This window comes from Colius striatus, chromosome 7 (assembly GCF_028858725.1).
Source record: "Colius striatus isolate bColStr4 chromosome 7, bColStr4.1.hap1, whole genome shotgun sequence".
Taxonomy (NCBI): domain Eukaryota; kingdom Metazoa; phylum Chordata; class Aves; order Coliiformes; family Coliidae; genus Colius; species Colius striatus.
Genome location: NC_084765.1, coordinates 11,727,077 through 11,742,238, shown reverse-complemented (window position 1 = coordinate 11,742,238; position 15,162 = coordinate 11,727,077). Strand labels below are relative to the sequence as shown.

The 15,162-nt window shown below is 36.9% G+C and overlaps 1 protein-coding gene across 1 annotated transcript in view; it reads right to left on the bottom strand.

Annotated features, from left to right (window-relative positions):
• The window catches only part of TRIM66 (tripartite motif containing 66), a 48,483-nt gene that overhangs the window by 33,054 nt on the left and 267 nt on the right, over positions 1-15,162 (bottom strand). The window contains exons 2-3 of the mRNA XM_062000137.1: positions 4,609-4,712; positions 666-813 (exon numbers count right to left, since the gene is read on the bottom strand). Of these exons, the coding sequence (XP_061856121.1) occupies positions 666-813; positions 4,609-4,712 (252 nt within the window). The remainder of the gene's footprint in view (positions 1-665; positions 814-4,608; positions 4,713-15,162) is intronic.

The following is a 15,162-nucleotide window of genomic DNA, read 5'->3' as shown; positions in this document are numbered from 1 at the left end:
AGAACATTTAAATGTCATCTGTGTTTTTTTATTATTGCCATGCTTACGGAATAGTGGGCTACTCCTGTTTACTCCTTGTCCTGCCTTTCATCTTCCTTATGAAGCGGAATGATAGTGCAGCACAAACTCTCTAGCACAAATAACTTCATGTGTGAGCAAAGTGTAAACCCAAGTCACTGTATAAAATTGCAAAATTCATATTTTGGGTTAAAAATGTCTTATGTAAGTTTAGATAAGCATACTCCTCAGCAGATTTCTCACATAGGATTATTTTCTTTACTTATTTCTGTGGATCACCGTTGTATAGGGATGAGACACTTGCCAGTGGGCTTCATCTGTGTGTGCTGATGGCAATATAGCTATTGCACTCATGAACCACACCTTTCACTCCAGGTTTAGCAAAGGGATATCCTGTACAGTATTTTTCTACCTGTGACTGTCCCTTACACACCTTGTCCATAAACCCAGAATTACTTTATGGTAGTTTCCTGTTGTAGCCTTCCAAATCCTAGACCATCACCTCAGAGGCTGAAAAGGCACGTAAAAATATAGTCTCTGTGAAACAAAAATACACTAAATTTTTCTAATACTGTGGAATGCTGATTGTGGCAATGGTCCTGCGGTTACAGAAGAATCATACAATCTCTCATTCATACATTCAGTACCTATGCAGTCCTTCAGTGACAGAGACAGGAAGTGGTCTCCAGTTTCCTTGCTGTGTCTATGTTCCTCAGTACATGAGCTGCACAACCACTTATTGCATCTTGTGCAGAGACTGTGAGCAGGACTCTTCTCCTTACACATGGAGCATATCTAAGAACAAAAAGCACAGTTACACACAAGGATAACAAATTAGCAATACAAACTGTTATCTTTAGTAGACTATGATTCAGATGAGTAAGCTTAATATTTTTCTTCTTCAGTTTAATGCAATTCAAGTGATTTTAAGAATCAGATTACTCTTACAAAAGGGAACAGAATAAAATTAAGATTTGAGGCTCTCAAATCAAATTGATTGTCTTCCTGTGCTCTAGCACAATCAAGTGTAATTGTGACATGATGCGAGAATTATTCAGCAAAATTCTAGTGTCCATGTTACATGTGAAGACAGAAGAAATAACCATAATGATTTGTTTCCTATGAACTGAAAAAGCCATGAAACTATGAAATAAGATTTGTCTGATTTTCACGTACGAGAACATAAATTGGAGCTACTTCAGTAGAACTACTCTAAACCTGCATTGCTTTAAAATTAGAGCTCACTTCATTTGCTTTAGCATTATATTACCAATGTTGATAAGGTGTAACTGCCAGACAAAATACATAAAACATGCCCATGGTAAGGCAATTTAGAAAATATGGGGACACCCACATACAATTAATGAAAAACTTAGTTCATATTCTCTAAGAGCTGACTACAATTGAGCTCAATTTATATCTTGATATCTCATGTGATGAGCTAGGAACACGAGACATGGGAAGGTGAGAAGAACTGCAAAACTCAATTAACTATCATCTCTATTGATTCAACAACTTAGGAAATGCCTTTTGTAATATAGGCCATGCTACTTGGAAGTGTTGCTGAAGAGGAAAAGAATAAAATGACCTGTAAATGAAGTGGGTAATTTGATCTTTGGTATTCAGAATGAACTTTATTTCAAAATAACGAAATTGATACTTCTTTGAAAAGGTGTTTGCACTAGGTATAAAATATCTTCTTTGAAAACTCCTAGCATTTTTTACTCACCATAGACACAAACAGGCACTAATGAGTTAGGGTGAACATATTTATATAATTTTACAACCATCAAAGTATAAAAGCTTTGCCAATATTTTAGCAAAATCCAACATTTCATCCAAGGTTACAATATATCTACTGTACTTGTGAATAGTTTCTGAATATTGGTACCGCTCAAGCAGCTAACAATAGACGGCAAAATTCTTTCTTATAGTGTCCTTCCCGTTGAGCATCATGTTTCTTTCAGTGCAGTTACAATCACATTCCAACTAATCTGATGGGAAACATGAAGCAAAGGATGCATGAGCATGCATTCAGCACATAAGCCCTGATGCACATCCTTGTGAATGTAATACAAAGCATGAAGGAAGAAACATTACAGATCTTTGCTGGTTGTTTTTGTTTTAAGTTATGGCCTTAACTTTAAATGCAATATCTATATCCACCCAAGATCTGAGATGCAAGTGAGCCAATTTGTGATTCACTTCAGCACAAGAAGAAAAACTTTTGTTCTGCTGGAACTATTTTAAATTTTGTCATTCCCAATCTTTTTGAAAGATATTGGGCAATTCTTGACAAGAAGACAACAAAGTTTTTGATGTGTTTGCTTAGGTAAGGAAGTAGTTGTATAAGTCATTCTGCTTTTTGGTCATTTATTTATCAACAATGTTTTCCAAAAGATATATGTAAAAATTTAAACCAAAATGTCTAACACAATTTATACAGCTAAACCACAAAAGCTTATCATATATAATGAAATGTCTAATTTATCATACTCATGAAGGGTCAGCTTAGTGAACAGGTCAAAAATTTGAGGGATGCTCTGCCCTTTCTGTAATAACCAAAACTGCTTAATCACAGGTTTACCTGTAAGTGTTCAGCTGTCGGTGTGACTTGAACTTACATTAATTTACTTAACAGTACTGAGTTAACGTGACTTTTAAGTTACGGAGCACAGAATGTTGCCAGAGTTACATTATTTATGATGTGGAAGCAGGTTTTAGGCAAGAGATTCTGAATTGCATATTTTTTTAAACTCCTGCTGCTGGTATATAAACAAATTCTATCATTTATACTTAAGTGTCTCACAGCCTGAGAAACATTTGGCTTTCAAACACTTTTTTACAAGTGACAGATTCCCATTTGAACAAATTAGGTAAATTAAGAAAATTATGTGAGTTCATCTGTGTCTCAGTTGAATGAGCTGGTGCTTCTCCCTTTGATATCAGTTATGGGTTTGGTTTTGGCAAGGATTGATGGTTAAAAGTGAGTAAGCAACCTTCTCCAATACATGACCTGGCTATTAATAAAAATTAACTAAGCCAGAAACTATGAGGAAGGTTCAGGAGTCCCTCCAGGATGTTCCTATGCTCTGGTGAGAAATCTGCTTTACTGAACACTCTTAGGACTCCTAAAGGATTACAGGGGGAAAAAAAAAAAAAAACCTTTTAAAGAAGGTTTGAAAGAATAATCTAGTGCTTTTGAAGATATTAGATATTCTCACTTGATTTCCTTTCTACACAAATTCTCATTGAAAGGTAAACAATGTGAGTCATGGTAACTAAGATGCCACAGTACAAGAAGTGCATTCTAAACACTCAGCAATCTCTTATGAAATTTCTTTCTTTCTTTGAAGAGTGCAAGTGAACAGCCTTCTTCCTGCTTCAGATAAAGTTACACTGTATTCGTCAACCTGAAGATGTCAAAACACTCCACTCCCACTATTTTTTTTCCTTTCTGCAGAAGGCTCCCTGGATTAGGTCTTTTCTTTTTAGCAACAGAGAAAATGAAATACAGAAATGACTGACAGGGAAGAAGCACACCCCCTCTATACTTTTTTTGCAGCAACGTCTCTGCACAAGTCACTTGCACAGTTTAAACCTGTCTCAAGCCTTCTGCATGGGATAGAAATGACCTACAAAGTTTTGCTTCCTATACAGGTTAAGGGATGTGAAAAGATATATCTGCTACATTGCACAGAAAAGAGCATTCCCCTCCACCCAAAGGTCCTGAAGCTAAGTATCTAATGTGGCTATACAGTGTACTTGGGAACCAAAAGTGCAAAACACAGACTGAGGACAAAGTGATGACTCAAAGTGAAGTCCAGTATCACTGCTTCTGTTACTCTTCCCTTGCTTTGGATCACACTGGGAACAAAGCAGTCAGAATGTTACAGAATAGCTTTGACAAATTTTCACCTGTTTTAACTCCCAGCTACCAGTAATACTACCACATTCTGAAATCAATCTTATTCATGCAAATAATAAAATATTGTTTTGTAACAAAGGGGTCAGAAATACACACTTTTCTTTATCCCTTCTCACAACTCAAAGTAGTTACAACTAAAACACTGTCAATGCAAGGCCAAGACAGCAATCCTACGCCTTCCAATTGCCCTTTGCATCCATTCCCCAATGGGAAACTGAAATACGTGACCTTTTTTATCATTAGAACAGGCAATCAGAAAATGATAACTGTCAACAGGATCTAATGGGTAATCTTAGTGTAATCATTCAGTCAATAATCTGCTTCTGTTGTGTTGAGGGAAGAAAATGGAGAATAAGGAATACAAGAAAGAATACAAAAGATCCTGTATCTTCTTAATGTCACAGATCTACTCCTATACCACTAGTATTAACATTTTTAATTGACTGTATTTTATATAGTCAAACTCATTCTTCAAATGAGGTTTAAAAAGTACTATGAAGGTGGTTTGTCCATCTCTAAGAGTGCAGTAATTACAGTGCTGCACAAGCAAAATATAAGAGTCTATTGTTCAATACAAAGTTTGCTCTGTTTTCAAAGTGTTCATCTGGCAGTGTTTCAGCAACTCAACAGGCACCCAGCTTAGTGGGGTTTTTTTCACTTACCTTTGCCATAGCTGAATTACTAGTGGGAAAGTCCTTGAGAAAGAAATTTTCAACTACATCCCTTGCAAAGCAGGTGTGTTCGCACACAGGGCAGGAGATGATATCTGAGTTAAAAAAAAAAAAACAAACACCACCATAAATAAAACAATGCATGCAAACCATGGAAAACAGGAAATTATAAACCCCACTTCAGTATTGCTGGCTTTTTTTACATCACACGGACATAATTTCATGAAACTAAGGCATTCCTCAAGCCAGAAGTTACTTGTGGCTACAGTTCAGTACACAGAAAAGACACACACAAAGCAATAAAATCCCTAGAAATACGCCATACTTCTGTTGTCTTATTTTAGTACTAATGATATGTGCATGTCCAAATTCCCATTAATTCATTAGGGCTTACAGCTTTGGTTAAAACTGACCTGCACTTTAAACTCTGTTCCTTCGTTACTAACCTACTTTTGCTTTCTTATACTTGTTACAGTTCTTCTAGACCAGCTTTATGTAATCAGAGGCATATCAAAGCATGAAACACACATTGCCTAATACTACTAACAGAGTGCAGCATGCTATCCAAGTGAAGCGAAAGAGGAGTAACACACTGCTAGCAGAAGAAACAACTCAGAACAAAGCTAATGGATAAAAGAAGTTTCATAAATAAAAGTCAGAATTGTAAACCATCTATTACAACACATCCACAAGTGGAAAAACTTGATTACCTCTAAAGCAAAGCAAACTGAGTAGAAGAGCTTGGCTCCACCTTCACGTGCTACTGAGCATAATTAGGGTAAATCTTACAGCTGAGAACTAACAGTTCAAGAAGGTGCCCATAACTGTATACCTGCATTTTTGCACATCAACTATTTAATTCCTAGACTTCTTAGACTAGCACTTAGATTTTTCTAGAAGGTCTAATGCTTTTTATTAAAAAATAAAAGTGTACATCTTTCTGAGAACAGTTCTATAAATTACTGGAGATGTCCTTTAAAGATGGTGATGGTGTGACCAACCTCATCAAGTCTTTTTTTAATCTATTTTTTCATTCTGTTGAGAACAGAATTTCAGTGCTATGCTCACCCTGCCACGTGATTTGTTTATAACTAACAGCAGTATTTTCCATGACTAAATGATGCAAACTCACTTAAAGTAAGCATTTAAAAGCAAGATGACAATGTTATACCAGACTGACAATATCCAATGCACTCTTTTCCTTAACTGAAGTTATTCTTTAATAAGGACAGTAGCCTGTAGATTAATCCATCTTAATATGTCTATTAGTCTAATAGTCTTTGTATTAGACACTTAAAGACTCATGTTTTCCAGGTGCTTAGCACTACCTGCCCTAGGAACATAGCTCTGTGGCCACTGGCCAGGTGTACAATTCTAACCCTGAATGTCTCCCATTTTCAGATCTGGACTACTGTTATTTTAACAGCAGCACTTTACATTGACAGCAACACAAAAATCTCAACCTCTTCCTATATTACCCACTTCTAACAAAAGCACTATGCAGTCAGATGTCTGAATACATTCACTTCCATTCATAAATTTCTTGAAGAAACTTTTGTTCTGTTACATGTCCTTTGAAAAGGACATCTTACTAAGAACTACTTCCATAAGGTTTAAGTTAGTCTTAGCCCAAATTTTGTTATAAAAGCAAAAGCATATAGCATACTAAACTTTCAAAGTTTCATTTACAACAGAATGGTGATTTGGGGACCCAAGTGGCAGATCAAACAAGTACCTCACACTTGTTTAACTATGCATTTCACACAACACTGAGTGTTCATGTAGATGTCTGAAGGAACAGGTGGTATACACAAGTGCCTGTGTTAGCTACAGGTTGCCCCAGGGAAAAGGGCAACACAAGCAATTGCCAATGCTTTTCTCATCTTCTAGGTACGTAACTTGAGCCTTGTTTAGATGTAATTCCTGTCACCAAAACATAAAGAGACTAAAAATTCACCTGATAAAGAGGCTTAAGATGGCAGAAAGCTGTAGAAGTCTTTTAAACACTTTCAACTTTGCATCCTTAATATAAGAAGCATAGCTGAAAAGGTATCTGCTTTACTGACAGTATTTGTAGCTAACCACCACATGTTGTGCCCTAGGACTACAGAATGCCTTTATTTTAGTTACACTGAAACCTCTCCATGCTTTTCCAAATTAGGGTTGTGTGTGTGTTTACAGTATCTATTAACAGCTCAGTCCCCTGGAGAAATGTAAAAACAGTAGGAGCACTGCAGTACCTAAGACAAGACCAGAACACACAGTGCCCTCCTACTCCTTGTAAATGGTGTCTCCTACAAACATCAGTGAATTGTAGTGTTAATTCCTAGAAGGTGAATGTCTTTCCCTGTGAGAACCTTAAAAAGCATCACAATTAGCAGCAGAAATAAAAAGAGAGATACATTTTGATTGATAACCTAGGAAGCAAACTATCTACTTTGCAAGCAGCTTCTTAAATAAGTCTCACAGGACATGCTCTAATTCTTGGTGCAATCGATAGGAAATCATCTACTGACTTTACTGGGAATCGCCTGTGGCCTTTTGAGACTTTGAACCAATTTCTTACTCCCATAACAGCATCACCCAAGCAGTGCCAGTGCTTGATCTGGCTAATACAGAGAGAAAACCTCCCTATCGTGACTACATAATACACTGCAAATTGACCAAAGGGGAAGTTATCAACAGGTTAATTTCTGAAGTAAGAAATGAGTGACTTATGCTTATTCCTTCATCTACATGCCATATGGCGAGCACACAATCTCTCACAAAACATTTCTGGAAACAGTGGCTTACTGGGAAACAAAAGTAGTGCTCAGGTCTTTGCCACAGCAAGGATAACTTCTGTCTACACACCACACGAGGTAATAAAAGTTAATATTGCAGTTACCATTTTATTATATTCCAACACTGTTCAGTTAGTGCAAAATGTTAAATCAAATTATATCAATTGCATGACATTTAATGGAAAGCTCATTGCCTCGGGTGCATTCATGCAAACTTTAAATTCTGCTAATTTGTTACAAACCAGTGAAGTATAAAATACATTGTAAAAAACTGCATTAATTTGACAATGGGCAAGACCATTGTTTTTAAGTTTTTTAATGTAGTTAAAGAAAACTTCACTAATTTTCAGCCTAAGAACACATATATCATGCATGGGTTTCAGTTCTGCATAGAAGCCTCCTTATACATAATGAGAAATGCAATGGTATGAAGAAATATGGAACAGATAACATTACTGCTGATTAACATCACCTAAAAATGATCTAAAAGTGATGTCCTTGATACTGTGGGGCAATCTTTTTCCCAGGTTTTAGATCCAAGCTATGCTACTGGAATCAGTGTTGTTCCAGAGATACACACGGAGTATGGGTGAGCTGCATATACAGAGGTCACAACTTTGTATTAGACTCACTGCCACAGACCATCAGTACAGCTTTGATTGTTTAAACGTGTGTCTTAAATACCCAAATAACTGTGAATTATAAAGATTTCAAATCTAAAACTCCCTTGAGATGAACATAAGACATGTATAACCCTAATCTTATTTAAAAAAAAAAAAAAAAAAGGAAAAAAAGAACAAAGGGCCTAACACTTAACAGGGAAAGTAATAGGGACACCCTGGAAATAACCTCCTCCTCATAGAAGGACTAACCAGTAAGCACCTTCTCATCTGTCCCAATAATGAATTCTATATTTAAGACTTTATTATAAGCACAGGAGAAGGATTTGCATCTTGCTAAAAGAGAGGTTTCCTGAATGTGTTAGCTTTAGCAATCAGAATTGTTCAGCTAATTTGACTTCTTATTTGATTGCTTTTCCATTTAATAAAAACACGTGCTCCCTGGTAATGCCTGACTTTTTTCATTATAAATTCCTAAACGATCTACTGATAGCTTGGCATAATAAATACACTACAGAATGGTTTGTGAAGCAATCACCCTGAAATTATCAAACCTTACATACATATTTACAAATAGCCACAAGCATCAGCTACTTCAACAATACGAAAGGAGCACTCTATGCTGTGCTCAGACTGTAAATCACAATTTCCTAGAAACCCCTTATCTGTCCTCTGGGTAGTCACTTCGGGTGACACACAAAGTCACTTATGTCAGGGAGTGAGTGGTCATTAAGCAGAACTGCAGACAGTGAGTTCCCTGCAATCAGGCTTTGCTGTGCTGCAGATCAAAGTCACTGCACCTTTCACTCACTCTCTGGGGCTGTTTCGCCTTCTTCAGTGAGAAATGCTGACAAATCAGCAGGGCAGAAAATGTACCGGGCCATTACCAGGTGTATACTTTTTTTCTCTTGCCCTTTTTTTTTGCCCTTGCCTCTCAGATTCATTCAGTCCTCTGTTAGCTTGTCTTGGTTGCATTTTTCCTGAAGTGATGGAATAAAAATCCCATAGTGAGAATGAATAGCAGATTCTTACTTCTCTTCTTGCCTGGGTCTTCTCTCAGTCCTCAGAATAACGTGGAGTAAATGTGCAGAAGGAAAGAGAAGAGCTTTTCCTCATCCAGGTAGCCACAGTTCTCAAAACCATTCACTCATACTATACAGTTTGCAGACCATTCCTTAAATATTCTTCTTGCCTTCCTACCTTACCACTGCCTCAAAACAACATTGTTAATTTGTTTTAACAACTTGTACTTTGCAGGTAGCTCATTTAAATATATCATTATTACAGCACAGTGGGTGAGGGGAAGAGAAGTCAGAAGCCCTGGAGATTCACTGTTTGTGCCTATGAGAATGATGCAATTTCTGTATCTGAATAGCAACTCAAGATGGAATTACAGGATTCAAACAACAGCTTACATATTAAGAGATCAGGAGTCAAATTCAGCTATGGTGCAATTGTGATGCCCAAATTAAATTCATTACTGTTATCAACACCTCTAGAAGCAGAAAAAAAGCTATGAGAGCTGTTGACATACTGGTTTTGTGTGGGAATTATATTGGAAGAAGGTAGGAACATTTGCATAAATTGTTTTTAGAAGTTCATTACCTCCTGCTGTTTATCATTTGAAATCGTTATTTATGACATCATATTTCAATGCTGAAGAGATGATCATTAATTTAGAAAAGCTAGCAAGGATCTTGATGTTGGATTCAAGCTTTGTTTCATTGTGATAAGAAGAAAAACTCTATTTCAGAGTTATATGCAGGATAAATCACATATAAGTTAATCTCCATGTATTTGAGTTATCAACTAGTACTGAACAATCACCAGAGACCCCTTTGCACTGAATAGGCTCCCACAAAGTTTCATTATGTGAAGGATGTGGAGGAATAACTCTTACATCCTTCCAAGGCTCCACTGCTCCTTTAACTACCATCTCTAGTAGGCTAATGCACCTGAACACCACCATAAAATCCACTCACACTACAAAGTAACACGTACAGATATATATCTCTGTGTGTGTGTGCAGTATGTTTATATATACACACATCTCTGAGTCCTGAAAAGCTTCAGCAGCAGATGTTTATTTTGCTGAACTGGTTTGCAGTCCTTTTTCATAAGCCATGTGTTTATCTCCACTCTTATACTCTCATAAGCAATAATAACTAGATAGCGGGTTGGGAAACTCAGAGGCAATGGATCCATTAGCCAAACACAGATACCCAGTCTGGATACTCAAACCCCACATCTATCCAAAATCAGCTTCCAGGACACAGCAAGGTTCTGCCATACACTGTTCAAGCCCTAGTTCCCCACAGGTCAGACTTCTCACATCCCACAGCACTTTCATGTCTGTTAATGAAAGTTGCCACACTGCATCAGACTTGGGGAATAGTAAGCAGACATCATGCTGGCAACCCCCACAAATAGTGTTCCTTTGCAGAAGCATAACGGAAGAAGAAAAACTTCTGAATGTTCCCAAGTTTTCACGCCACCAATATTGTAACAATCTAATTTTTAAGCAACAGACTGTGGATCATTTGCAGCAATCATCTCTGAAAATACAAACTGTAACCTCCATATCACATATGGAAACTAAGCACACAGACCTTTTGAATATCAAAAGCTGCAACTGGCAGTTTTGTTTCAAGGTCTTTCAGCCCAGACAGGTTTAAATAAAAAGAACCGTCAAGCTGGTCATCTCAGAAATGAATCAATGCAGATAATGAACTTATTATTATCATGAGAATTGATTAGCATAAAGAAACAAACAGTAAAGCTATCATATACACCACATTTATACTTGCTGTCCACATGTTGCACTTATTCCTCTGTTCTCTTTGCTCCAACAACTATCAGAATAATTATTCTCAGAGAGTATTAACTACAGCTCAAGCTGCAATCGTAATTTGCACTTCCTTGGAGACTCAATTATAGGTTATAGGAAACAGGTCTGAAGACAACCTCCCACTCTACAACTTCATATTTATATAAATAAACTCCCCGTTGTTTCACTTGCCCTTTGGATCTGGCAGCTGAACAATTGAGTGAGAAGGGATGTCTAACTTTAAATCTGTTTTAGGATGATTAAATAGGTACACTACAAACAGCTTCCCTCTTTAGAATTACCTTTCTACTTCCCCTTTAAGAAACAAAACACGTATGTTGTGTTAAGTGGATCTAATTAAAACAAATGGATATTCTCTTTCAGAATTAATAGGTGTGATGCACTGCATCACTTGCCTTACATAATTGCATCCAAACAAAGTTATTTGGGTCCTGGAGGCACAACAACTGTAGCACCAAGGTGGACAAATGGTACTCCACTGTAAGCCTAAACATGGTTTACAGGACTCTGTAGATGCACTTTTCCTTTTTTTTTTTTTTTTTCTTCTTACATATAGAGTTAGTACAAGATAAGGCACTGTGGGTTGACATCTGGAATTTCCTTAAGCCAGTACACCATTCTTCTTACGCCAAAACATCAATCTGAATGTAAGCCTAGAGCCCCACTGCAGATATCTCTGAACACATTAAATGCAAGAATGACCAATGCTTGGCTGAGCTTTGGATGTGCCTCACTAACAAATGTTCACTACTAGGGATCCATGCTTTTATACAGCACTTACCTTACAAGCCAAAGAAAACTGTATATTTGTGGCTAGAAGTGATAAAAAGCAGGAAACAGACATCTGTCAACAGTCAGTGTCATATTTGTTCCCTTCAATAGTCTGTTTTCTTAGTTTTATCAGATCAGTTTGCACTTGCCTGTTCTCTCATACAGAACTCTTGCATTTCTTGGCATTTAAGTGAAGATCTCAGACCCTCTCTTGAATGTGGGAAGCTAACAGAACACAAGTGTAGACAGTTCTTGACTTAGGCATAGTATGTGTCGGTTTATATATTTTCCCTAATTTCCCTAATTTTTCTTATCCAACCTAGTTAAGCAGAAAAGTGAAAAGCACATTTTAGAAATAGAGTTTCAGAAAAAAGTAGCTCAACGCACAGTTAAATACAAAACCATGATATAATTAAGTCTACCACTTCCTAAAGCAATGTACAAAGCTGGTCAACTACTGATCACATTTTACAAACATAAAGTGTAACTTACAGGTTAAAAAATCAGTCCCCATTCAATTCAGTCATAAAATGTAAATAATACCAGGGCTTGAATTCAGTCACAAAATGTAAATACTAGGGCTTGATATCATTAGAAATTTGTAAGGTGTTCCAGTACACCTTTCCTGATCTGCCTTGTTCTCAGAGGTCCAAACTGTAACTGAGTAGTGACTACTTGTGATTTAATTATTCATTTATTAAGGAAAAAAACAACCTAGTCCTCAAACTGAGGTAATCTTGAAAAACATGAACTTCTCACAAAAATGCATCTCTACTGGTCTTCACTTAGCTACTTTGGAAGTTAAGATATTGGTGATGTTTTAAAGCACTAAATTCAAATGATTGAACATCTTATGGAGAGGAAGATTTGGAGATAAAGGGTAATTTATTCTGGCAGCCATCTCCAATTCAGAAAAGAGGGATAAGCATGGCAATCTGGATGAATCTGGTTTTTAATTTATTCAGAACTCAATAAGAAAGAGCCAGACCCAAGAAGCCATGGCAGCAGGAAAGAACCAATTTTGTATATTTTCACATTGTACTGCAGGAAGTAACTTGCACAGGTTCTGGGAAAGTTCTCATCCAAGAAAAGGTTCATCTCAGGAGAGGGGGGAATTTTCTCTTGCTTTCAAGTTATCCCTTCCCAATCACTAGACAGATTGGAAGTACACAACATACAAATATTCAGAGAATCACATAGAATCTTAAGGGTTGGAAGGAACCTTGAAAGATCATCTCTTCCAATTCCTCTGCTAGAGCAGGACCGAATGTGGACTCTCTCTTACATGGAGAGGGAATGAAAAAAAAAAGAAGAAAGTGACAGTGGCCTGCAGAAAAAGAAACACTGAGAATCTAAAATCCTCATTCATATAAGAAGCATATGTAGGAGCTAAACTTGCAGAGGTAATTTTCTTTTTCCACTCAAATTACTTCCAAACTCTCAGTTCTCACGGCTTTGAACATATTTTGATGTGTATGCAGCTTTTCCATAAGAGAGCTCTAGCTATCTCAAAGCTTTCATTCATGAGTCATCTTAAACATATACAGGTATAGAAGACAGTTTCCAACATCAAATATCAGGACCACTTACCTCCATCTTCTCAGTCATCAACACAACAATAAACTAGAAAAGAGCTTTATGTTGGTATAGTACTCTTCATAGCACAGCATACCAAAACCCACAAATTCAAGTATGCTTTTGGAGCAAACATCAGACTGAATTCACTTGGAAATATATTCACTTTTTCCATTCTTATATTGTGCTCCAAGAATTCATAGTGAGTAAGGAACATGCTTTTCTTACAGGCAATATTCCATGTTTAATCAGCTAAAATGGTTTAACTCTTGCATTTACACTTTACTGTTGGCACTTGCATACCATCATAAGGCAACACTGAAAACTGAGTCGGCATTGTACTGCCCTTAACTCAGCAACCAGTGCAGATAAGACAAGCAATGTTTAGTATCCTGCCATCAGCAGACTTCATAAATTTATCCTGACTGACCTACAGTGGCTGCAGTTTAAGTCCTTGATTTAACAAACAGACACAGATGTTTTGGTTTTGCTGCTCTCCTTGCTCATATATTAACTGAGTCTCTGCACCTGCTCTCTCACTTCATTTACTGGGTCATCATCATTCATTATTTCTTTTCTCTAGTCTTGTTCTTTCCCATAGATGTTCCCTATCTACAAAAAATAAACTAGTATTTGTTCCAATTTGTTACAGACAAGTAATTCCTGATCCACACAGGAGCTTGAAGAAATAGCCAGGATTTTAACAACTCATGAGAATCTCTAGCTGCACGTCATCCAAGATCATCAAGTGGTATAAATTCACTTTTTCACTTGGCAAACAGAAACAAGAAGGAGAAAGGAATGGTTTAGAAGTCAAATAAGGATACATAAGAAGTAATGGAGTGGTTGTTTTCAACAGCGTTTTATTAGAGAGCAGGTCCCTCAGACTTTAAGCCCACTATGGGCATTAAAAATTTTCAGGAGACATTTACTTGAAATGACTGCTGTGCTCTCTTTTTCTTCTTCTACCTTCATTATTTTTTTGGCTGTACCCTGTACATGAATAGCCTTTCTCCTTTGCCATTAAGTTTTTTCCTTTTCCTTTATCTTTTGTGTCTTGCTAGCCTTTTTAACAGTGGTCTCCTAACACTGTTTCCTCAAACCTGAACTTGTCTAGTTTATGTTATCCCATAATTCAGATTACCATCACCCTCACCCTATAGGTTTCTAAAATCTGCTACGCAAGAGATAATAAATGATGCCTCATATTCATCTAAAGTTCAAAGCTTGTGAAAGTAAAAGTCATCTCCATGCCTTTGCTCTTATAAATTAGCAATGAGTCTGGAACACTTCCCCAGGGCAATTAAGACTCATTCAGTTAACATGACTGTATTCTGTAGTCCAAGTTCTATCTTATTTCAAGAAGTTACCCATTTTCTATTAACATCACTACCAAAAACTGTACAAATGACTTTAGGAGTTCAAAAGCTGTAGTCACAAAATGCTTCTCCTCATGAGTTTACTCAGCTTGTTAGGGTGAGTTACAGTATATCCTATAGTCAGAAAGGTTCAGAGAGAGAAAAATCACATTTACAATAAGATAAAAAGAAGGGCTTCAGTGCACCATGACACATACATTCTAACAACAATTATTGTGACTTCTGTTGATGGGAGGGAGAAGGAAAAAAAAACCAACCAGTACCATAGAAAGGTCCAATATGTCCAAAAGATATAGCCTAGAAACTACCCTGTAGCATTTATTCATTTATTAAGCAAAGCAAATCAAATATTCACAGTGTCACACTTGGCAACTGAAACTCCGCCCATTCTGGAAAATTTCTATTCTGGTCATTTCTATTCAAAACATTGCTGTTGGATGAAAAACATCATGAAGGAGGCTTGTTCCACCCTCTGCTCATAAAAATCTTGAATCTTCTAATTTATTCTTTTGAAGCAGTGCTGTAAAGGAATAGGTTACAAACAGTACTTCTCAATCCACCTACTTTTA